We start from the raw sequence: 23,493 nt of genomic DNA, 5'->3' as shown, positions 1-23,493 counted from the left end.
AAAAATCTCGATTCTAACAGGGTAAATTTATGTTAAAAATCTCTATTCTAACACACTAAATGTGTGTGAAAAATATTAAAATTAGACCATATGTGGAGAGTAAACATTATGTTAATTTTATATTCAGGATTAGAAATGAAACATGAGACATAAGCTGTAATCACGAAACTACAACTGTCCATACAAGGCTAATGATAATTTAAAAACATGTATCTCGAAAAATATGATCAAAGTAATATAGAAAGAAGAGGAAAATATTTTCAGAGCATGGTACAAAATTGAGTCAGAGTTATGAACCTTGTGGTCTGTATGAAATGATTTTATTGCGGGTGACTTTGTGGCTGTGAAACTCAATAGCGATTCGCCCCTAGTGGAGTTATGAAGTTATTGTCAAGACAGAGGTAGTGGTGGAGCTCTGAACTGGTACAATGTCACTAAAAATAAATCAATGAAGATGATTGCTGTTGTAACTAGGCCTGGGCAAAATTCAATTTACGCTGGCATAATTTTATTGGTTTCATGGAATTTCCTGAAATTAATATGCAATGACACCACTTTGTATAGTTATGCGCTGACTGATAAAAATTTACTGTCAATGTGAGCTCCTGTTGTTTACGGTGCTGTTGTTTTTTGCATTATGTTGCAAGAGTAAAATGCATTCACGCCTCAAAATTAAATGCAAGGACGCATTTTGTGCTAAAATATAGTACTAATTCAAGAATTTGCCATAAATATGCATAATTTTGCCTGTAATTAAGCAAAAGTAAATTAAACAAATTTCACATACTCCTAGTTGTAACTTTATTCATTTACCGTATTAGGTCTCACAAACTCAAGGTACACAATTACCTTTTCTTTCAAGCAGGACGTAGTTTGCCTGAAAACATGCATGTAGAGAAATAAGTATCGAGGGCAGTAAGTAGAGGCCAGTTGGGGGTGAAGAAATGTACTTGGATGTGTAAACATGTAAAGAAGCCACACGTCTAAGTAGTCACATGAGAATAGTGATTCACGGACCTAAAATGAAATCAAACCTCCACCTGTAGGTCCAAATAGTAAATCGCTCCAATTGCAGAAGCAACACCAGTTCTGGCAAGAAAAAAAGCAAAAGGAAAAGGCAGGAGTAAAAGAGCAAATAAAAAACACGAAGTCTATACATAATCATTCTGTATCAGAGAATGCAACTTCTAATAAAGATAGAAGAAAAGAGATTGGAGTTAATGTGGGAAATGGTCTCGAATCCAGAGTACTTTGGTTATACCAGTGCCTTCTTTCTGCGGGATATTTCTTCAGAGTTTCAGTCCCCTCAGTAGAGTTGCTCCTGCAGGAGCTCCACTGCTTTCTTAGAGATCCCTACTGGGAGCTTTGCAAGGTTGGTGCCATGTTGAATGCACACATTCAGATAAGTTTTTTGTTTTTCAAAAATAAACTCCCAGAGCATGAGTTAATTTTGAAAACCCCCCAAAAACCATTCACCCTGATGAACTGTGTGGTTTCTTCAAGTGCGTTGGGGGGTAATTTATTTGGCACTGCCATGCTTTCCTTGGTTAATCCAAACAGGTAAATTGTACATCAGGAATACGGCCCTGTGTACGGCAGACATTCTGATGTACATTGATCAACAGCCCAGTGGCGGACAGGCTGTCAGTCAAAGGTTTCTGTCACTAGAGGCTATGCTATTGAAAACATGGCTCTTCCCCATGCACTGAATAGCAGCGGAAACCACAAGCTTGGTGGGTAGGACCTCCGCTGCTTTTTGGTAGATGTCCGGCATCAGCCAAACTAAATGAGCGCCATAGTTTCCCAGTGGGTTATTTCCTGGCATATGTATGTAAATTAAAAATATTTCAGACTTCCTGAGCAAGTTATGGTAAATTTCCTTTCGTAAGATTTATATGAGTCTTATGGCAAAGGGAGTTCCATTGAGCCAAATCAGACCAGTAAATATATATATGCTATATGCCGCCTACCAAACCAAGGTATTCAAAGACCAACCTAAAATATTCCAGTCAAAGCGAGTCCACACCATTCAAGGCAATGTCACGCCAAGAGAAGGCAAGTCAAGCTAGCCGACCATTCCAAGATAAGCCAAGGCAGCTCTACCCACGCAATCCAAGTCATACCCAGCCAGGCCAACTGAGATAGGCCAAATCAAGTCAGGTCAAGCCAAGGTTGATTGATCCAAGCAAAATATCTCCCAAACAAAACGCAACATTTTAAATTAGTCTCACTTCTTCATGCAGAAAATGTGATTCAACCGTAACTAAATATCTATTTTCCTCTCTGCAGAATCGCCACAAAATGATTGTTTTGGAGCCAATCAATGAACTCCTTCAAGAAAAGTGGGAAACGTTTGCGCGACCGATATTCTACGTTAAGTTCTTGCTTTACGTTCTTTACATGCTGATCTTCACTGTGGTTGCCTACAACAGGCCTCTCACTGGAAAGGTAAAACGTTTCTTCATTCTTATTGTTTATTATTGATGATGCCCACACCCATACCCCCCTTGATTGGCCTTTAATGTAGTCAAAAAAGTAATGCTGAGTTTGATAGGGAACAGACTATACCATTGGTAACAGTTTATGAAAGAAGTGTGGTTGATAAGTAGCCATCTTGCTTCCACTGCATACGTTTTAATTCAGTGGGTGGTGCCACAAATCAGTGCTCAGGGTCCCCCTTTGTCAAGCATATGGAAGGGGTCTCAGCAAGAACCAGGTCTGGTGCTCAGTTGCATACCTCTGCCAGCTTTCTAGATAAGTGTAGTCCCTGCAGAATGGGAAACGTTAAAGACAAGGCCTCATAGATGTCACTGGAATGGAGCTTGTGTATATGCAAGTGTAGGATTGCTGTTTTTCGACTAAAGTTACATTTCCCTTTTTAAAATGTTTTGCTCAAATTCACTTTCATGAGCTTTATGATGTAAACATAGATGCTGTATTACTTTATATATATTAATCATATTTATCACATATGTGTTTTCCATACATTCTCTGCATCCCATGACCCTCAGTAAGGCAGTGAATGTAGTGAGTAGTTAATGCCAGTAAAAAACATATAAGAATTGGGTAAAAAAATCAAACAACGTACTGAAAAGTTTCCCTTTCCAGCTGATAACATTAATAGTCAGAACATTTTACTATCAGCTCACGTGTTTCGTTTCCACGATTACAAATTACGGTCTGCTTCGGGATCTTTCATTTTTCTTTGTATTCTTTCCCAACCATAAACACAATATACTTTCAGATTCTAGTTCTAAATCTTAGATGAGAAATAACTATTATTTTTCAGAATTGTCATGTCAGATTTTTTTAGGGTTGTATTCTTGTAATCACCTGGTGGATGTTTTCATTTATTCATTTTATATATTCTACATTAAGAACAAGAGTGGTTGATGAAAACGCTTTACGTGTTGCTAAAACATATGCATGATATGTTCTCAAAGTTTGTGCCATTGAATACATTTTGATACGGAGTGCTGATAATAGTATATGTTTTGATGAAAAATCGATTATACTGCAAACTTTCCGCTAAAAGCATTTTTGGAAGATTTTGTCTTGATGTGGTGATAAAAGACACTCTTTGAGCAAAATACATAGAAAAACTCTCATTGGACAAATGCACTAAGATTGATTTATAGCAGGAGTTAATTATTTTATTTTCCCTATTTCTGGCTGTTGGCTGTTGAAGCCCCTTGCAGATAATCACTAAAATATACAATGTTAATGTATTTCTCAGCCTCCTTTCGCACCGGAAAAAACAGCAAAAGGTGTCTTCCGTTTTATAGGAGAAATCCTGATAATGCTTGGCGGTGTCTACCTCTTCATCTCACAGGTATGTCTGTTCTCCTGTTGAAATCCCTTACTTGTTGTGGTGGCAAGGGAAAATCCCAACTTCTGTATCTCACAATACATGCTAATAATATAGTATTGTTGCAGTCTCAGATTCGTAGAGCCCCATCACCTTTGCAATCCTGGGAACTTGCACTGCAATTTCCAGGCCGGGCATCATCAGTTACTAGAATCATGATCTTCAGAATGGCACTTTCTAGATGAAGATTCCATTCAGTATTCAATTCTCATGGACATCATAATATATCGACATGGGATGAAGTACCTCCCCTGTCAAGGCTGAGATTAGGGATGTAGCGCCCCTGTCAAGTTTGAAATTTGCCATCTGGTGTATTTTAAACTCATCAGGATGGAAATATAGACATTTTTTGTCATTACCCCTCCTGCTGAAATCAGCATGGTACTGTTGCCTGACAGCCTATATGACTGTAACTTATTCTGTGGGCTTCATTTAGAAATTAGGAGGGGTTGGTACACTGAGCACTGTGCTCCCACTTCCAAGTTCTATGAGTGCCTTTTATCTCATTCTGAGAGCTTATGATGCCGCCTATTAGTTTTATACGTATTGCTCAGGACCGGACTGGGAACCAAAACCAGCCCTGGCAAAGTGCTCGGCCGGCCCCCGTGGGGGTAGGGGGTGCGGCTGAGCTGTTTGCGAGGGCCGGTTTCGGCCGATTTTGTTGCAGAGGCCGGTTTTGCAGCTGTGCTGCAAAAGCGGTCCTATAAAAAAAAGGGCCCCCAGGAGCCCAAAACCGGCCCCCACCCTGGTGGCTCACCAGGGAAATGCCCGGTGCCTGCTACGGCCAGTCCGACCCTCTATTGCTTGATTTATCTCCACTTCTTGTGACTTCACCTGGGTTAGCGGCTCCGTAATGTCCCTCCTTGCAACACCAATGAGAAAGAAATGGTTATGTGATGCCACTTGTTGTGAAATTAGAGCTATATTTAATAAGGGGTTGCATCCCTTTTGTGCCACGAAATGGGGTGCAAAAGTCACGCAATCCTCAAGATGCGATTTATCAAGTGACACAAGTCCCCCTTGGTTGCCCAGAGTGGCCTGATAAATCTAAAGGAACTCAATGCATTGCTGTGCCCCAAGGAGGTGTTCCATAGGTGGTGCGTGGGTGTTCCCAAGCAAAATCCATGGATTTTGACGCATTCCAAGATTCACCATTACTGGTAGACCTGGGAATGCGCCAAAACATCTATGCCTTCCCAGGTGAGGAGTTACGAGGAGATATATGTTTATTTCTCCTCGTTACTTCCTTTTTCTATGTATGCTGTATGTGTGCAGCACACGGAGAAAGAGGAAAATGCCTAAGGGAATTGTTTTTGTGCAGGAAGGGGCCACTTCCTGCACAAAAACAATGCTGCGAACGACGCAGGTGCCCTTGCACCATGGTGCAAGTGTGCCTATGTTGGTGCTGGCCAGCACATTGTGTGCCAGCGCTGGGAAAAGGCAGGAATGCCCATATAATCCTAAATTTGGCTCATTCTTGTCCTTTTCATGTCACATATCGCAACACAGGAAGGCGACTTGCTTTGCTGCTTTACATCTTCATAAATATGATCCTTAGTTTTTACCTCATCGTTCCCAGCACTGTATAACGTAATTTAGCTGCTCTCATTGGCTCAGCAGCGTAGGAAGGGGTGTGCCTTGTGTGCAGGCCGCCCCGGGCTGTCATCAGTGAATGGGGTGATAGACAGTGGAGTAGCAAGGTCAGGTGGTACCCGGTGCAGAACATTTCTTGTCTCCCCTGCGTCAAGTTCAGCAGCGTTTTGTTACATTTGTTGACTGAACCAAAAAGTTTCAATACGTACATAGTTTTGCCATTTTATTACCCCCCTCACTGATGAAACCCAGGGTGGCCTGCACCCCCCTTCCTACGCCGCTGGAGACAAAATGGCAAAAATATGTACGTATTGAAACCTTATAGTTCCGTCAACAAACGCAATGAAGCGCGGCTGATCTCGATGGATAGGGGGTGCCAAGAAATTACCACCTGACCTTGCTACGCCACTACATTGGCTCTACTGGAGTGAGCCCTCTTTGATCTGAGAGCTGTGGTCTCCATTACTCATGCTGCTGTTTTAATTTAAAGTATCATTGCCAGGAACTCAATTATAACATTCTGGGAGAAATGCTTAACTGACCAAATAGACTCAAATCAGATTTCTGTTATTAGTTTACCTAAAAGCGATGCTTAGGAGAAATCATATTCATCCATACTACCACAAGATGTCGCTGTTTCGCTCTCTCTTACAGATCGTGTACTTCTGGCGGAGACGTCCCTCATTGAAGATGATGATTATCGACGGGTATTTTGAAGTTCTATTGTAAGTCATACATGCTATTATACATATAAACATATTTTGACACTTAAGTACCTTATGGTCCATTTTATAACTCAACACGAATCTTGTTGGGGCAGGTACTATTTTTCGGAAAATATACGATGTAAACACGCATAGCAACAGGAGTTAGACGGGTAGAGGCTAACTCCAACGGCGTTGCTTCCAATGGGACAGCAGGGCTAGAGACCCGAGGGTCCGACTGGACTCGGCTTATTGTTGTATTTTATAATTCAAACTTCAGCCAGATGGCCCATTTCCTTCATTGCCCTAGGACACATGCCACATGCAAATTCCCATATTGCTCTGTTACTACGCTGCTTTTTCAGTTTTTTTCCTATTTATGGGTCTTTGGAGATCGATCCACCCCCCTTCCCACTTTTAAAACTTAGCCAAATCACATACTTCATAACCAAGCATTTGCAAAGACAACAGGTTTTAATTTTGTATAGTGCACACAAACCTCACCCAAACACCACATTGACGAAGATCACACATGCATGCACATATGCAGACAGAAAAACACACTGACTGGTGCCAATGTACACACATGTCAATACCTTTACAGACTCCCACATACTGGGAGACATACAGGTACCCATGCACATATACCTACAGCCATTCATGCCCACACGGACAGCATGCACACCACACTCACACTTAGGTGCATATTAATGACCCCCTTGTGCTGCTGTAGCATCACTTTTTCTGATGCTATGGGGGAGTAAACCTTGAAATCATATCTATGAGGCCACGAAAAGCCACTTTGTGTGGCTTTGAATGGACTGATGGATAAGGAGTAAGGCAAGGCAAGGCAAATTGCTGCGTTACCGTACTCTGTGCTCTGGAGGCGTTTCATAGGCATTGCGGTGAGTGTTCTCATACAGCACCTATTGATTTTGAGGCCTTCTCAAATTTAGGACCTTGTAAACTTGGGGATGTGCCAAAATCTTATACTTCCCAAGGTGAGACGTTACAAGGAGAACTAACTTTATTTCTCCTCATTTATTCCTCTTTCGATGTGTGCTACATTTTGCATCACCCACAGAAAGAGGAAAATGCCTGTCAGGATAGTTTTGTGCTGAAAACTGCATCATTCAGCACAAAAACAAACCTACCATTATCACAGGCACCCTTACACCAACACAGGGGGAAAGGACAGGAATGCACTATATTGGATAAATACAGTGCATTCCCGACCTTTCAGTTTGACGTGGGGCAGCGCAGCAAGGTGGCTTATGCCAAAACCCCATAAATGAGGTCCATAGTTCTGACAACCAGGGATGAACTGGTCATTAACTCAGACTAGCTATTGATGGACAGGACGTCAGACTTCAGCCCCTTGCTGGTTTGGGACTACTTTACTGTAGGTGTTCACTTACTTCCTAATGTTAACATTCCCACCTATTAACATCTCTAAAGATAACTTTGAGTTGTGCAGGACACCTTCGGTGATGCAATTCCGCCTTTTCAGTTTAATATAGAAACAAATGCTGGCCACTCACAGGTAGTTCGACACAGCTTGTATTCACAGTGAGTAGATTTGCAGGAAAGACACCCTGCTCAGCCTCCCAAGTCACCCACCCATGGACGCTTGAGGCCTTCCAGTTCAATGGCGGCTGGAGACATTGGAAAGTGGTGGGATTAAGGAATTGGTAATTTACCGATTCCTTAAAATAGGGAATCAGTATTTTAAAGGTTCCTTAAAATATCGAATCAGTAAATTACCGATTTCTTATTTGCAGACTCCTACATCTCAAATCCCTAAATAGCGAATTTCACCATTACCGACCGGTATTACCCCACCTACATATGGCCCTAAATCACTATTAAGCATTCCTTTGACTTTGTTAACATTCATTGTTTGCAATGCAAGTCAATCCATGTTTTTGGCATCAGGATAACTTAGGGGCACGAAGACAGGGCCAGTTTTAATGTCATACATAAGAGAACTGGCCACTGTAAGCACATGTTCCACAGTAGGCATATATCTCTTGCTTTGGGCTTGACTCCGATATTTTGATCAACTTCACAAAGAAACAAGAACCCTGTTCCTTATTTGGATCCATTTTGCAGGGGGAACAAATGCCCACAGGTCCAAAGGAGAGACGATTTGCAGCAAGGGCCTGGGGTGTCACAATGGGGGAGGTTAGCGTAATGCGGGGTCTCAGCAAAATACACATAACACAACATTAGCTTACAAACACTTATCATTACAGACAAGGCACCGGATCAGACATGCTTGCATCCACTCTCACATAAGACGAAATGGTGGGATCTACATCTTTGAATGACGGACGTCTAAAATCACCCAGGGATGACGTCTCCGACGCCTTGACGCTTATTGCTTCAATGGCCTACAGAGTGCATACAACCCTAGACCACAATGGCAATGAAGGGAATTAATACAGAAAGCCCTGTGTTATGATTGACAGTTAAGAAAGTTGATTTACTGCCTGGCTTACGTCTCCTGCTTTAGAGACAGGCAGGGCAGGCACCCTGAAACAGACAGCCTACACTTAAATACATCAATTTATTCAGAGTTACGATCGTATCTCTAAATAAATGGATCTAATTAATGTTTTTATGTAAATGAGTAGGAATATCAGAGGGGCACAGCCCCTGAGCCCTAATGGAGAAACCACCCCTGTTCCAGTCTGCCCTGAAGACAAAACAAAGCACAAAATCCCAGCAAGTGCTTAGTGGGCTGACCGGAAGCAATTTCAGACCGTATATGCATGTTGCCTTATAATATTGTTTTATTTTTTGTATATTTCTTTTTAATCATTATTTGCATAGATAAACGCAGACTGCCATACAATGCCATTTATATATTCACAATATTATTTTAATTATTTCAACATGATAATCTATCATTTCTCCAATATCAGAGCATATTTTCACAAGAAGGAAAACAAAATTTTTTAAAATACATTTTCAATAAAAACTTTGGTACATTTAGATCAATTTCACATATGTAACTGTTTTCACCCCATCTCGCATTCCACTCACTGTTCATTGACAGAAAACACAGCCTCTCTCGTATACCACTCATACCCATCCCAGGCGCACTTCACATACACTACAAGTTAAAACGGGGAAAGATCTCCAATTTCTGGCATAGTTGTGTTGTGGGCCAGGATCTCTCATAAAACAGCCAAAACACGTTTTGGTGGGTAAAGATATATTGCTAAGCCACCTTCTTCAGGACCACACAATATGAATAGATTATGGTAGGCCAATGGGGATGATGTAATTGCTTATAATCTTCTGTACTGTGTTAAAATGAAATCAAATATTCAAGATGCTATTAGTCCAATCGAGTCCTAAGGACACTGGGCGTGACTAATCCTCTTGATATCTCTTAAATCTCATATGCTGTTTTGAGCTCCAAGGTTTTTAGGCTTCTCTATGGTTACTTGGATGAGTTTAGTCACATGTATATGGGACAGCCGGTTTTAGAGCTACATAATGGGTGGCTCGAGCAGTGGCGGACAACATGCAAACTGGAGTTGAGCTCCTTCCCCCTTATCCTAAACCTAAAAATTAACTAGTTAACTAAGGTACAAAGGGGGTACCTGTTCCTTTTTTGATATTCCAGTCTGCCTTACCTTACAACACATATATAGCTAGCACAAATGGCCAGACAGACTGACAGATGGCTTTACAGAGGGATGGATGCCAGCCTTTAGATCCACTTAATCTTTGTAAATGAGGAGAAAATCAAATTCAAAGGGAAGAAATGAGATGAGTGTTAATACCCATTAAATCGTGGTCTCTCCTTGGAGAAATCACTTCCACTGTGGATGGACACTTCAGTCTTCTCGTCCATCAAATAATTATCCTCTGTGGAATATAACAATGCGTTACTATGACATATTCATGAATATATAGAACAGAAATTTAGTACCTGCTTCACTACAGCACTAAAACTTCATTTACAAAGGACAGATCACTTGTTATCATTCAAAGTATGTCCACTAGAGGGATGAACACAGGTTAATTTGGGTTTTACTTGTACCTCTTCCTGACAAAGATTGTGGTTCCCACTTGAGTTAGATTTCACCCCCCTTTCAACTAGTAATCCAATTTCTCACAGTGACCCACTACGATTCTGTATTTTGTGAGCTGACCTATCAGTAAATACCTCGGTTTGTAAAGTACCAGTGTCTTCTGTAGAAGACGGTGCACAAATTGCAACCACTTTAACCAAAGTCATTTTAGTACAATCCTAATAGGAAATTGCAAATTGTGCAATGTTATTAGTTGCAATTTACGATTTCTTACTTGGAATCTTTGAACATTCTTCTCAGATGTCTGTGCATAATTCAGTTAGTTATCTGGTAAGTCCACAGGACTATGCATGAAAAAAAACACAGAAGCAAAACAACTTTCTTCTCCACAGAAAGCATTTTTCTAATGAAGAGGCCCATACTAACATGTCTCCATGAAATATAGTGGGAACCCTGCCCCTTCTCATCCGGAAAAGACACTTTGTTTTTTCTTAACCTTAAAGCTTATTGTAGTTTATTGATAATAGACAGGTATATTTCAAGTATATTTCACAGTTAATGTGAATCTAGGCAATACATATTTCAGCACAAAGCCACACAATTCAGTCATCTTAAGATGTTCAGTGTAATGTACCCTATGTATTAGTTTTCTGCAATTCCAAACAATCCCTTCCCACCCCCCTTCCACCTAGACATCATCACCTGATAGTTGATTTATAAGTGGAGGGCAATCTGTATACTTCATTGCTACTGTATGATCCGACGCAGGGGCTAGAGTGCATCCCGGCCAAAATATAATATATTGTGGTCATGTTAGAGATGGTGTGAAGCTGAAGGGTCAGAGACCATCATGGCACTGTATCTGGGTAGGTGGTCTACAATTTGTATTTACTGCTCTCCTTCCGGCGCGTCTTCTTGTGCTTTGAATGGTTCTAACAATGCATCTTATTCCATTGATATGTTTTTTTTTCTTGCAATCCTCTATATTCCTCTCCACACCGTGAATAGGCACTTATTCATGCCTTTTATAGGAGAAGAGTTGTGTATTCTTTTCCAGGGTGAGAAACTACTAACTGCTTCAAGTATACATTTCTACACTAAACAAAGGTTTGGGGCCAGATGTATCAAAGATTTTCCCCCATTCTGTGTCTATGTGAAAATCTGTTCATACATATGGCCCTACAGTGTTTATAACTGCGACAATTTGAATGTTTTTAAATTTCCTCCTTTAAAAGTATTTTCTATTACCCCTTTGTAACAAACATGCTATATTTATTTTAATATTTTTCTTTGAAACTTTTCTAGTACCAAATGTACCTTTCTCTGATGCTGTGACCCTTCTGTTGCTCAATCAATTGCAAAGTCAGCATTTCTACAATATTCACCCTTTGCTATATAGTACTAAAAGATTTGTATGAACAATTGGTGCAAGCAATATTTATAAAAATCAACAAATGGACAAATGCCACTTCCGTGCATGTGCCTATGATTTTCAGAGCCCGTAGAGAGTAAAACAAAATCAAATTCAGATCACTTACTTTACTTTATTGTCCATCTTTCAAAAGAATATCATTGTCTCCTAGCTACCATTACATGATATTTTGGCATGACAGAACCATTACCCAGTATTGAATCTAGACTTGTTTGCAATTCATTTTTGGAAGGAAAATATATAAACAAAATCTGTCCAGCACATCTGGGGCACATAGCATATCACTGCCCTTTGCAGGTTCAGTCTATCCCTCCATTCCAATTGCTGAGCTTAGGCTGTACTATAACAATATGACAATATTGACAACCCTTGGTGACTCTGCATATACTGCAGCAGCTCTTCATAAAGAGTAAAACATTGAAAAATGGTCTGCTCAACTTTGGTTAGCAAATATGTCGATGACTTCCAGTCATCATATGTAGATCAGGAGGTAAAAGAACTATGGGGCATATTATCAAGAAGGGCGTTGAAATTATCGCCGCTTTAGCGGCAGGAAACTGCCGCTAAAGCGGCGATAACAGGTTTAATAATATGCCTTTGAGAATTCCCATAGAAGCCCATGTTCACACCAGAATATGGGCTTCTATGGGTATTCACAAGGGCATATTATCAAGCCCATTATCGCCGCTAAGCGGCGATAATTGTAACGCCGTTTCTTGATAATATGCCCCTATATTCTTATGAGGTGGTTTATATTAAATGTGTTGACATGGAGTACTCGTAGAGTTTCTATACGGTACTAACTTTTATTTTAGATCTTGAATTGTTTACTTTGTGATTGATGTATTGATTGATCACACATATATTCTGCACACGATGTTACATGCCTCTGAAATTCAAACTTAGTTTGTAGTCTCTGTTGTTACTACTCGGCACACTGAAATCAAATTGCAAAATACAGACTGTTTATGTAATGTATGATGATAATAAGATTATGTTCTTTTGGTCTCCCTTCTAGCTTTCTGCAGTCTGCGATACTCCTGTGCTCTGGCATCATATACCTGGCAGGCTGTGAGGAGTATGTCGCCCCCTTGGTTTTTGCTCTGGTGCTTGGCTGGATAAACCTGCTGTACTACACTCGCGGCTTCCAGCAGACGGGTATCTACAGCGTCATGATACAAAAGGTCAGTACAACTCACAATTACTCATATCTCAAGAATCCAGGTAGGGTGTAATGCTTGGTCCAGAGAAGGAGAGAATACCTCACCCCTCCCTGAATTGCATTTATATATTGAGGGTATCAAAAGCACTAAGTGAGGTCAGTTATGAAGCAGACTGGCAGCACAATTCATTATTCAGAGAACCTCAGGAATCCAGGATATGACTGGTCAGTTAGCATTAACAGCATCCAGAATACAGATGTGAGTACAAATCATCCCTCCCTGGATTGCATTTATAAAAGGGAAGTTATATATGCACAAACTGAGGTAAGTCATGATACAATAGAGAGATGAAAGCACAGCTCCTTAGTATAATGGGTTTAAGGAGGGGAGCGGACAAGTAGTACACCTCACCCCTTACTCGATCGCAGGAAGTCAGGGAAGTGATAGATGGTAAGAACTGTGGCTGACGTGATAGCGAAGGAACATAGAAATCACAGATCCTCTGATCACAAGAATCCGAGGCAGCCATGGGCGTAAAGGACTAAGACCAGAGCTAACATATAAAGTGAGTACCACTCTACATCTCCGGGGTGTAAGAATACAAGAAAGGGCGGTCAGGAAGGATTGTTGACAGTCATGACAAAGAGACTATCATTTTTAAAAGGTTAGTGATATAAAGGAATCATAGCCTCTTATGCCACTAAGTTGTTTCAATGCATATTCCTTGATATTCTCCTAAGGTGTCCAACAAGCATCAAAAATGCACGATTTCAAATTACATCCCAAAACAATGAATGGATTTTGGGTGGAACTTTCATTCAAAAAACTAATGACATCCATTTTTATGACTCTGCTCCACTTTCTTCCACGTAATCCAAGGTTTCATGTGCAGTAGAGGTAGAAGAATGGTCTTGAGTAATAGCGGAGAGTGAGATCACGCCTCTGGTTTCATGGAGGCGATTTGATGATTTCCTAGAGTGGATGAGAGACTGATTGAGTTACTGAATCTGTTTGACCCTCCACATCTGTAACCTGAATCATGTGTACATGCTTCAGTACACATAGGATGCAGATTTAGCACCTGTAAAAAGATGCAGTGAAATGTACCCACTTTCACAGTTACTCTGAAGTAACTACCATCACATGCGATCCATCAAATTAAAATGAACACACACTTCTGTTCCACCTGCCCAGTATCTCTCAAATTGGCCTATCGTTCTACCACTTCGTCGCCCAAGAAAGAATCCTGTTCATGGTATGAGGAGTAAAGTCCCAGCGCACTGTGCCAGCCATTCCAGCCCACCATTATCTTTTGTCCCTCAGGCTCCACTGCTTTTTCAGTTCTTAACTCATTGTGAAGGATCCTCAAACTCAGAGACACACTTAACTGGTGACCCCACCTGTAGTCTCGACGAGCCCCTCAACCAGGATCCTGGCTAGGCAGGTGGCAGAATTGGTATAATTTTGTGGTGCAATACTTGCACTCCGAGGTGATGTCTACTGACCCTTGTAAATTAAGTGCAGGTAATAGGTGCTCAAAGCTTTTAATTTTCGTTTCACAAAGATTATCTGAATTGCTTATTTGATGATGATTGTAAACATGGTAACAAGCACGGATTGATGACTCATCAAGATCATCTTCGGTACCCAAGTCATTAGGTTGCCATTAGAGGAAGACAAAGGTCTTCTCTATCAATGGTATTCCTGGTAGGTGCTCAGAGGATCTGTATTCTGGGGTAAAAAAAGGTGATAACTTCTTCCTCAAGCAGCCCCGTAGCGGCATATCTTGGACCCTTGGACACTGATAACAATGTTACTTCCTAAATAGTGCAGCCACCAACTTAAATTAGCTCACAAACGTGACGTTATTGGGATTACATTGGTCTCCAATCCATCTGGTTGATTACTTTCTCTTTTGGATTTTGTGTCTTTCTTTGGCCATTGATTATTTTTGCTTATCCAGTGCCCCGAAGAGAGCATGAACCATTTTTCCGTGTATTGCAATGTAATAAATGTAATGTAATAATTATTACAGCAATAGTCATCTTTTTTCAGACCATTTTGCGAGATATCCTACGCTTCCTGATGGTGTACATTGTGTTTCTCTTCGGCTTTGCAGCAGGTAAGTAAAGTCTTGATGTGATTTTAGACATTGGTTAATACTATTCATTGATTTGATTTGTAAAGTGCTGGTTTGTGATTGCCACTTCCTAGTGCTAAATAACAGTGAAGGTAGCAGTCCATTTGTTTTCGCTATCTCCATCCAGCCTGGAACCTCCATCGAAGCAGTGCAGAACTGTACTACCAAACCTTCCAGCATTGATGTTCGGTGGGTCACTGGTACTGGAGCAAAAGAACATGATAACAGGCTTCTGTTTATTCTGTCTCTGTTCTGTCCTTCTACCAGTGTTTCCCAACAGGTAGAATTCACATGGCAGAGAAAGAAACAGAGGAGTAAACTCAAAGGAGAGGATTGGGATAGCGAAGAGGAAGACAGAGGGAGAGAGAGAAATAGAGAGAGTGGGAGAAACTAAGAAATAAAGGTGAGACCATAAGAGAAAAAGATAGAGAGATGGAGAGATCAAGGCTAAACACAGATGAACAGAAGGGAGAAGAAGAGAACAAAATTCTGCTATGAAAAAATGCAGATTTGGCAGAAACTACCGGGCAGATTTACAAGCCCCTTGCGCCTCTTTTACGCCGCTGTTGCATCACTTTTGTGATGCAGCGGCGGCGCAAAAGATGCGTCATGGTGCGGGGTATTTACAACATGATGCATCTCCCAGATGCGTCACGTTGTAAAGCCCTGCGCCCTGGGCCAGCAATGCGCCGCTTTTACGGCACAGATGTGTGACGCATCTGTGCTGATTTTTCCCCATGGTGCGCCTCATTGTAAATGCGGCACATCCAGGGTGGCAGAGCTGCGGCGCACAAGTACTGGCGCATCCCTGCTGATATGCAGGGATGCGCAAGTATTTGTAAATCTGCCCCTACTTGTTTGCTTGTGACACTTTGAAGACTCAACACTTGGCGGCCTTAACTGTTTAGAAACACTTGTTGCCTAATAAACCATAAATTAATTTAACTGACTAACCAAATTAAATCAAGGGTCTGAGACAGAAACACAACCACAAAAAATACAGCAAATATACACTCAAACACACACATACAAATTTACACATACAGGCACACCAATGCATACGCATCGAATACAATGTGTGCATTTGCTACTGACTCCAGAACAATGAATTCTGTTTTTCAGCTCTAGTTACGTTGACTGGTGAGCCTCCTGCAGAAGCAAAAAACGTGACCACCGCAGAGGGTAGCGAAGACTCCGAAGGCCGTGGCACCTATGGTGGTCTCTACATCGCCTCCTTGGAGCTCTTCAAGTTCACCATCGGCATGGGCGACCTGGAGTTCAACGAGAACCTGAAGTTCAAGCACTTCTTCATGTTCTTGCTCATCCTGTATGTGGTGTTGACCTATGTCCTGCTGCTGAACATGCTTATTGCCCTCATGAGCGAAACAGTCAACAAAATTTCCAGTGAGAGCAAGAGTATCTGGAAGCTTCAGGTGAGTGATGCAACAGCAGTTGTTGGTTACAATAGCTTGGACCTGGACAAGGAAGCAGTTATTTGATTTTAATGTGTAGGAAGATGTCTCACGTCTATGTGAAAGCCTCACCACATTTCACGTATGGCTGCTATGTATGTGCGGCTCATCCATCCGCAAGTATATTTCTTTGTATTGACCACAGAGAAAAGGCAGCCTTCTCTTAGGTTCGAGCTACATTTAGCTTCAATCTTTCGCAATTTATTCTTCTACAAATATTTTGCGGCACTTGTATCTTTGTATTGCAGTCTTCAATTTTAGCCTAAATTGGAGTCATAAACATAAAAAGTGAAAAGAAAATCGGGTCAGGGTAAGTTTAATATTCCTCACTCAATACCAGCCAGGTTGTGGAAAACGAAGAAAATTATATTTGTGCTGAAACTGGAAGGATACTTTTCACTTTCTAAAATCTAATGTTGAGAAGGAGGAAGACTATAAATTTGGTTTTGAAAAGAGAGAATCGAAGATATGCCACCATTTTGAGGAAGTTGAAATTGAGGGGCACATTTATCAAAAAATCACACAGGGCAGTAAGCCACCTTGCTGCACTGTGCTGCATGATAGGAAAAGGGCAGAAATGCACTGTATTTAACATTATATGGCGCATTCTTGTCTTTCCCTTGCACCAGCACACAATGTGTTGTGGGCAGGATTGTTTTTGTGTAGGAAGGTGCACCTTTCTGCACAAAAACAATCCTCAAATGCATTTTCCTTTTCACATAGAAAGAGCAAAAAACAAGCAGAAATAAAGATATTTTTCCTCGTTATGCCTCACCTGGGGAGACCCACCATTTGTACTAGGTCTACCAGTAATGGTAAATCTAGGAATTCACCAAAATCCATGAGTGGACGCATTGGAACACCCATGCTCCACCCATGAATGCCTCCCTGGGGCAGAGTAACGTAGCGCAGTGATTTGCGTTGCATTGCGTTACTCTAGATACATCAAGCCACGCAGGTCCACACAAGGTGGCATTGTGTGGCTTTAGAAATCATACCTAGTAGATGCATTACCGTTGTCCCCCATTGCGTGGCATAAGGGCAACGCAGCCACTCGGCATTTATGCACCTAAGTACTCTGGAACACCTTATGAATAGGGGAAACTTTCCTGAAAGCTCAGGTTTGTCACATTGTGGAGTATCATGCAGGAGGTAGAAATTGGCAGCGTGCGGCCTACTGGGGGCTTCAGGAAAAATATAATGCATCCTAAAACTATTCTAGCTACACCTGACTTTCCCAAACCTGACCCTTCATAACCAGACTTTCTTTCTCAGAGAGCCATCACCATCCTGGACATTGAGAAGAACTTGCCGCATTTCATGCAGGACAAGATGAGATCCGGGATTGATATCAAACTGGGCAAGACTCCTGATGGCAAAACTGATGAGCGACGGTGCTTTAGGTAACTAGCAAAAGCTCAAACGTTTATTACAACAGCAAATGTATTTCAACCATCCTAGTTCTGTGGAATAGCTTTAATAAGCAATATGGTACTTTGCGCTCAATGTACAGTGTTTATTAAACATATCTAGTGATATGTCAGACAAGACAACAATTATTTTACTTAACATGTTTTCTAATATGACCTATGATGTGGCAGTTCAGCACTTAAAGAGGTATGTGAGGCATAGTCATTTATTTATTTTCATGGGTGAGTTGAGTGAAATATGAATTTATATTATTTTGATGCTTGCAACAGAACCACAGGGACAACAAGCTCAGTTGAGTTTTCATTCACAACAGAATTGAGCACCAGGTATTGCTATAGTATGCTTTGCCATCTTCCAGCCCAGAAAATAATCTGCCTTATACAGTGCATATGAGAGTGAAGATGGCACAGTGATACACCCCTTTATGTCATAACTCGGAGACAGGCAATTCCAGTTACCATAGTTAACAATTACTGGTTACCATACTTGAGCAGGAATGTAGAGCAATGCATTGAATTTCACACCTGTTAAAATAACATAAAATGTGTCATTAGCCCTATTTTCTTTTACAGTTGTACCCTTGTCTGTCACTTTCCCAAAACGGCCATAGCACCTTATGGCAAAGAATGCTGCTCATCAAGGTTCTCGGTGTATGGATCGATGACCCAGCTATCACCTTTGTGCAAAGCATGGGATTCAGGCAGCTAGTCAATAGCCCCACCTGTGAGAAAGGACTTGCCCTTGACATTAAAATCTCTTTAAGCTCATACATATGCTTAGCTAAGTATCAAACTTCATCGAGATCACACTAGATTCTCATAAATGTTGACATCACCAAAAACTTGCAATCAATTCCCACTGACCGTCAACAATATCCAGGGCATCTGCTCTGCCAGAAACATTTCCAATGGCCTGTCAGAAATCATTTCCCAGATACTGCCCATGACCACCAAGGCTCCCTGATGAGCCACTCATCTAAATTGAAGGACCAGTCTTCATCACATTTTTCCCGGAGGGACAATTCAAATCAAAGAAATCCATATCAACAAAGACTTTCTCCAACCAATGATACAAAGGCAAACTCCTATGAATGGGTCAAGTTTACAGCAGTAATGGAAGAAACCTCAACTAGCAGGCATTGGTTAAGTATGCCAAGTCCACTACTAGGGACACAAACAGGTGAAACACTAGGCCATGAAATCTAGCTGAAATAGCAGTGCAGAAGGAAATTCTTCACTATCTACAGTGCACCACCTACCCAGTTCCTCATCAGTCTTGTATTATAGTACTGTTATTCTAACCTCAGTAATTCACACACAATTACACAAGTAATTACATTCTAACACAGACATACGCATACCATGGCGCATGTTCCACTGCCCACAAATTAAGAAAGTATCCCTAAACCCCCATCTACTGTATTATGAACAGTCACCTCCCCTGCATCCTGGCAAATCACTTCATATTTCTGTGTTATTTGTGATCTGTGTCAAATTGTGAACATGTATAGAAAAATGCTAAAGATGAGTATTAACTTTTGTGCTGTCAGAGCCATCGAGAATTTTAATCAATGAGAAATTTCAACTTAACCAATTCTGCATCACCCTGCTGTTTGGTAAACTCCAGCATTCTACATTGCACTGTCAGATATTCTAAATAATTTTTTTGAGGATACATGGGCTGAGTTAAAACCAGCCATAGCAAAACGAATTTCCTCATAGATCATTCTAAGTTGGTTGGATTTACCAGCAGACAATATTGCCCCACAGAAGTAAAAATATTGCTTGGAATGTTCTTGTACAGGGCAAAAATACTGCCCATTCTGAATTAACGAGGTTGAAATTAAGAATAATATGTAGTACTGGATTAAGCACACCTGAATACCACAGGTTTACCCTCTTTCTGGGCTCCCTTCCCTGTGCACATTTTGGCAAAATGTCCCTGCTGAAATATGCACAAGAAAAAGTCTCTGGAGCTGCAAAATGTGCACATGTTGTAATCCCAATTTACAGGATTATTCGAAATGAGTAAAATATACGGTAGCTAATTCAAAAATTACAAAGATAACATTCATTTATTGTGAAGAAAACACATTCAGATGGAAACAGATTTATAATGTAAGATCTGTTTATCATTAAATTTAATAAAGGCCATTTAATCTACACAGAATGCCCAATCATTAACGGCGAATCAAAACACAAAGGGCCTCATTTATGAAAAGTGACGCATCGCTGCGTGAAAACAGAGATGCGTCACTTTTCATTGCGCCCTCCTTGCGACATGCTGGATGCGTCATATTTCCAGTATGACGCATCTTGTCGCAAGGAGTTACAGATACGTCCGTATTTCTGCCGTATTTGTAGTTGCAAAAATGACGCATTGCTGGAGTGTGTCACAAAAGTGACGCAACCCAAGCAATGTGTCCTTTCACATGGGGCAAGCCCCATGTGAAAGGGCCTGCGTCAGTCTTACGCCTGCTGTGAGGCAGGCGTAAGATATTGATGCAATGGTGTCCTAGAAGTGATGCAGTGAAATCTCATAGATTTCACGGCATCACTTCTAGGAGGCTTACTTGCGTGGGAACACCCCCCTGCATACATTATACCTGGCGCAGGTATAATGTAGCGCAAGGGTTTACAAAGTGACACATCTGCTTAGATGCGTCACTTTGTAAATAGAACGCAACAGGGGTCATGTTTTACACTACCGTTGAGTAACAAAAAGTGACGCACCTGCAGCGCAAAACTGACGCAAGGCCTCATAAATAAGGCCCAAAATGTGCCATTTATCAGACCTCTTACACCATAGTAATATAAGACACTACATGGCATCAACCGATGCTCTATTTTTGTGTGCAACATTGTTGCAATGTTGTGTATTAAGTAAAACACACCAAGACACCAAGAGTATTCTGTTAATACATTGTTGCATTAGTGGGATTTCTATTGCGGTACTTTTATTTGCTAGAGTTCATGTTAGTATATTTTATGCTCAAAGAATGGAACATTATTGCTGACATGCATCAGAGACTGCACCAAGTCAGTATTGGGTTGCTGGCAGGGTTGGATTGGGATTAGAAATTGCCTGGGCACTCTGAAAAAAGTGGCCCACATTTGCATATTAGCTTTCCGCAAAACACTGCTTCGGCGATTTTGTTTTTAAAAGGGGGTAAAAAAAATGCACGGAATAGTTTATACTGGTGAAACACACCTGAAGACAAGTGAGGCCTCTTCTTCTCAGGCCACCTGCCTGCTTCCCTCTAATGTGCATATATTAATGGGCTGACCCAGCAAGAGAAAGGGAGTGACCCCTCCGCCCCTTGATAAAAGGAAGGTAATGGACGCCCATCTACTTGCAGAAAGGCCACTTAGGCACCCACTTGACCGCAGGCGGTATCTGCACAATGCAGAAACCACCCAAACCGGCCCCCAGACTCCTCAAAAAAGCAGCCCACCGCTGGAACTGGACACCGGCCCCTTGGGCATTGCCCGAGTGCCAGCATTAGCAATCAGACCCTGGTTCCTGGGCTGCATTGCATGTATATAGCAGAGGAATGAGTTTCCCGAACGCAATGGAAGTTACACCTCACAGTGTGCATGCGCCTTAGGCTTGCCCAAGTGGGTGAAGGTTGTTCTGATATGATTATGGCAAGAAAGCAGACAGTTATGGTCTGTGTCTTTGACACCCTTGTGAGAGTACCCGTGTCATTTCAGTCACTGGCATTGCACGGAGAGTAGCAAAATCCAGACTACTATTACCCAACCAGGAGCGAGAGAAGGTGGGAGCAATATCCACGTTCTGAAGGCCACATCTCATTCTTCATTATTAACTTAGGCTAGTGAAAGCATTTCCTGTTCTTCCCTTTCATGGAGATTGTAGTTGTAACCATCCAACTCTACTCTGTCCATAATAGAATTGTGTGCACTATCCCTAACCGCAAATGACCCCGACACAACAAGAAGAGAGTGAAGGAAACCTTTCTTTTCCCCACCCACAAAGAGTGGTAGACAACAACAGCCAGGTTAGACTCATGGAAATGATTACTTCCTGCAATCCTTCTCCCAAACGAGTACTTCTAAAGTATTCTTCTCAGGCAGGCGTAATAGAAGATATTCCTTTGTTCACACCTATAAAACAGAGGGACCATGTCCTCTCCTAAGCAAACAAGCCTGTTGATTGCCATCCTTTGCTCCATTCTTGTACTCCAAAGACCCAAGGATGCTCACATTCCTTAGATGCTTTAGCTGTTGTCATTACACTTACATAGTGGACGCCCAGGTAGGTAGGTTACTTGTGGTTGGGCTCACGGTCTAACGCTCTTATTTTCTTTCTCAACAGGGTGGAAGAGGTGAACTGGAATGATTGGAACCAAAACCTGTATCATCTGAATGAGGAACCTGGCAATGGAACGGAAGAGGAACTGAAGATGTCCGGGAAGGAAGGCAGTCCTCAGAGAGGTGAGAGACAAACATCTCTCATAACGAAAGGATCCAAAAAAAGGGAACTCTGGGGTCATTCCAGCATCTTCTCACAGTCTGGGACTCTGACGAGCGAGAACGGTCAGGATCTGACAAATCTAGAACACTCATACTTATTCACATTAGATCCTGTACCAAAAACATTTTCTATCCTTGACAACTCATACTTACTACAAATAATTGAAACCATCCTCACTAAACGTTGCCTGGGCCGACAAGACTTCTGTATAAGAACTTTCCAACTAGATCTGCAGTCAGTCTCAGCTGATGTAACCAAGCTGCATTCATATATGTACAAAATATGCCTCAGTACATGACTTCTAGACCAAGAGGTGGAGGCATGCATGCCTTGATAGATGTGAATAGAAACACAGCTATGTGGTAGCTATATCATTGATGGCTGGATGGTGGATCCATTAAAGGGAGGAGGAAGAGTTCAAAATATAGGCAGACTAGAGGATTGATGGGTGATAGGGAGACGAGTATACACATGTCACATAGTTGGACAGAAAGATACAGGATAGATGTATGATTTATTCTAGCTAGATGCATGAATGTGTAAAGACAATAACGGCAATAATAATGTAAAAAAGAATGGATGGCAAGATGAATGTATGGAAGGATGGCAGGACAAATGAATGAATAGATGGATGGCACCATGGGTTTAAAAAAGAATAAAATGAGTGATGATGGTAAAATATATGTTTGTTGGTTTAGGGGGCATTGCACAGAAAGATTAATCATGGATGGATGGATGGTCACTGAGGGAAGTGTAGATTAGGGGTGGGCAGAACTCGCGGAGTCCCACTGCAGAGTAACATAAAAACTCTGTTGCTTTGAGTTCTGCCATTTACCTTCAGTAGCGCGAACACTGTTGAAAAATCAGCACGAACTGCACCATGTGTTGTTTAACCACATCGCTGCGGCGGCTATTCTGCCGCAGCGCTAAGTGGGCGGGGCGGCCGGTCGGCGGCCGCATGCTGATGCCGGAACCGCTCCGTCATCAGCGGCGGTTGGGCTGTGCTCATGACGGAGCGGTTTCGTCATGGCCCCGCCCGCTCAATAGAACGCGCCGCGCAGGCGTGAAATCAGCGCCGCACAGGCGCGGCGGCAGGGCCATGACGGAACCGCTCCGTCATCAGCACAGCGCCTCCGCAGCTGAT

The 23,493-nt window shown here is 41.7% G+C and overlaps 1 protein-coding gene across 2 annotated transcripts in view; it reads left to right on the top strand.

The window, feature by feature from the left end:
• The window catches only part of LOC147730265 (transient receptor potential cation channel subfamily V member 1-like), a 189,825-nt gene that overhangs the window by 156,802 nt on the left and 9,530 nt on the right, over positions 1–23,493 (top strand). For both annotated transcript variants that reach the window (XM_086955034.1, XM_086955036.1), the window contains exons 8-15: positions 2,290–2,448; positions 3,737–3,832; positions 6,116–6,186; positions 12,665–12,830; positions 14,865–14,931; positions 16,072–16,382; positions 17,697–17,824; positions 22,191–22,309. In XM_086955034.1, the coding sequence (XP_086811160.1) occupies positions 2,290–2,448; positions 3,737–3,832; positions 6,116–6,186; positions 12,665–12,830; positions 14,865–14,931; positions 16,072–16,382; positions 17,697–17,824; positions 22,191–22,309 (1,117 nt within the window). The remainder of the gene's footprint in view (positions 1–2,289; positions 2,449–3,736; positions 3,833–6,115; positions 6,187–12,664; positions 12,831–14,864; positions 14,932–16,071; positions 16,383–17,696; positions 17,825–22,190; positions 22,310–23,493) is intronic.

This window comes from Lissotriton vulgaris, chromosome 2_1, assembly GCF_964263255.1.
Source record: "Lissotriton vulgaris chromosome 2_1, aLisVul1.2, whole genome shotgun sequence".
Lineage (NCBI taxonomy): Eukaryota > Metazoa > Chordata > Amphibia > Caudata > Salamandridae > Lissotriton > Lissotriton vulgaris.
This window is presented reverse-complemented; position numbering and strand designations above follow the sequence as displayed.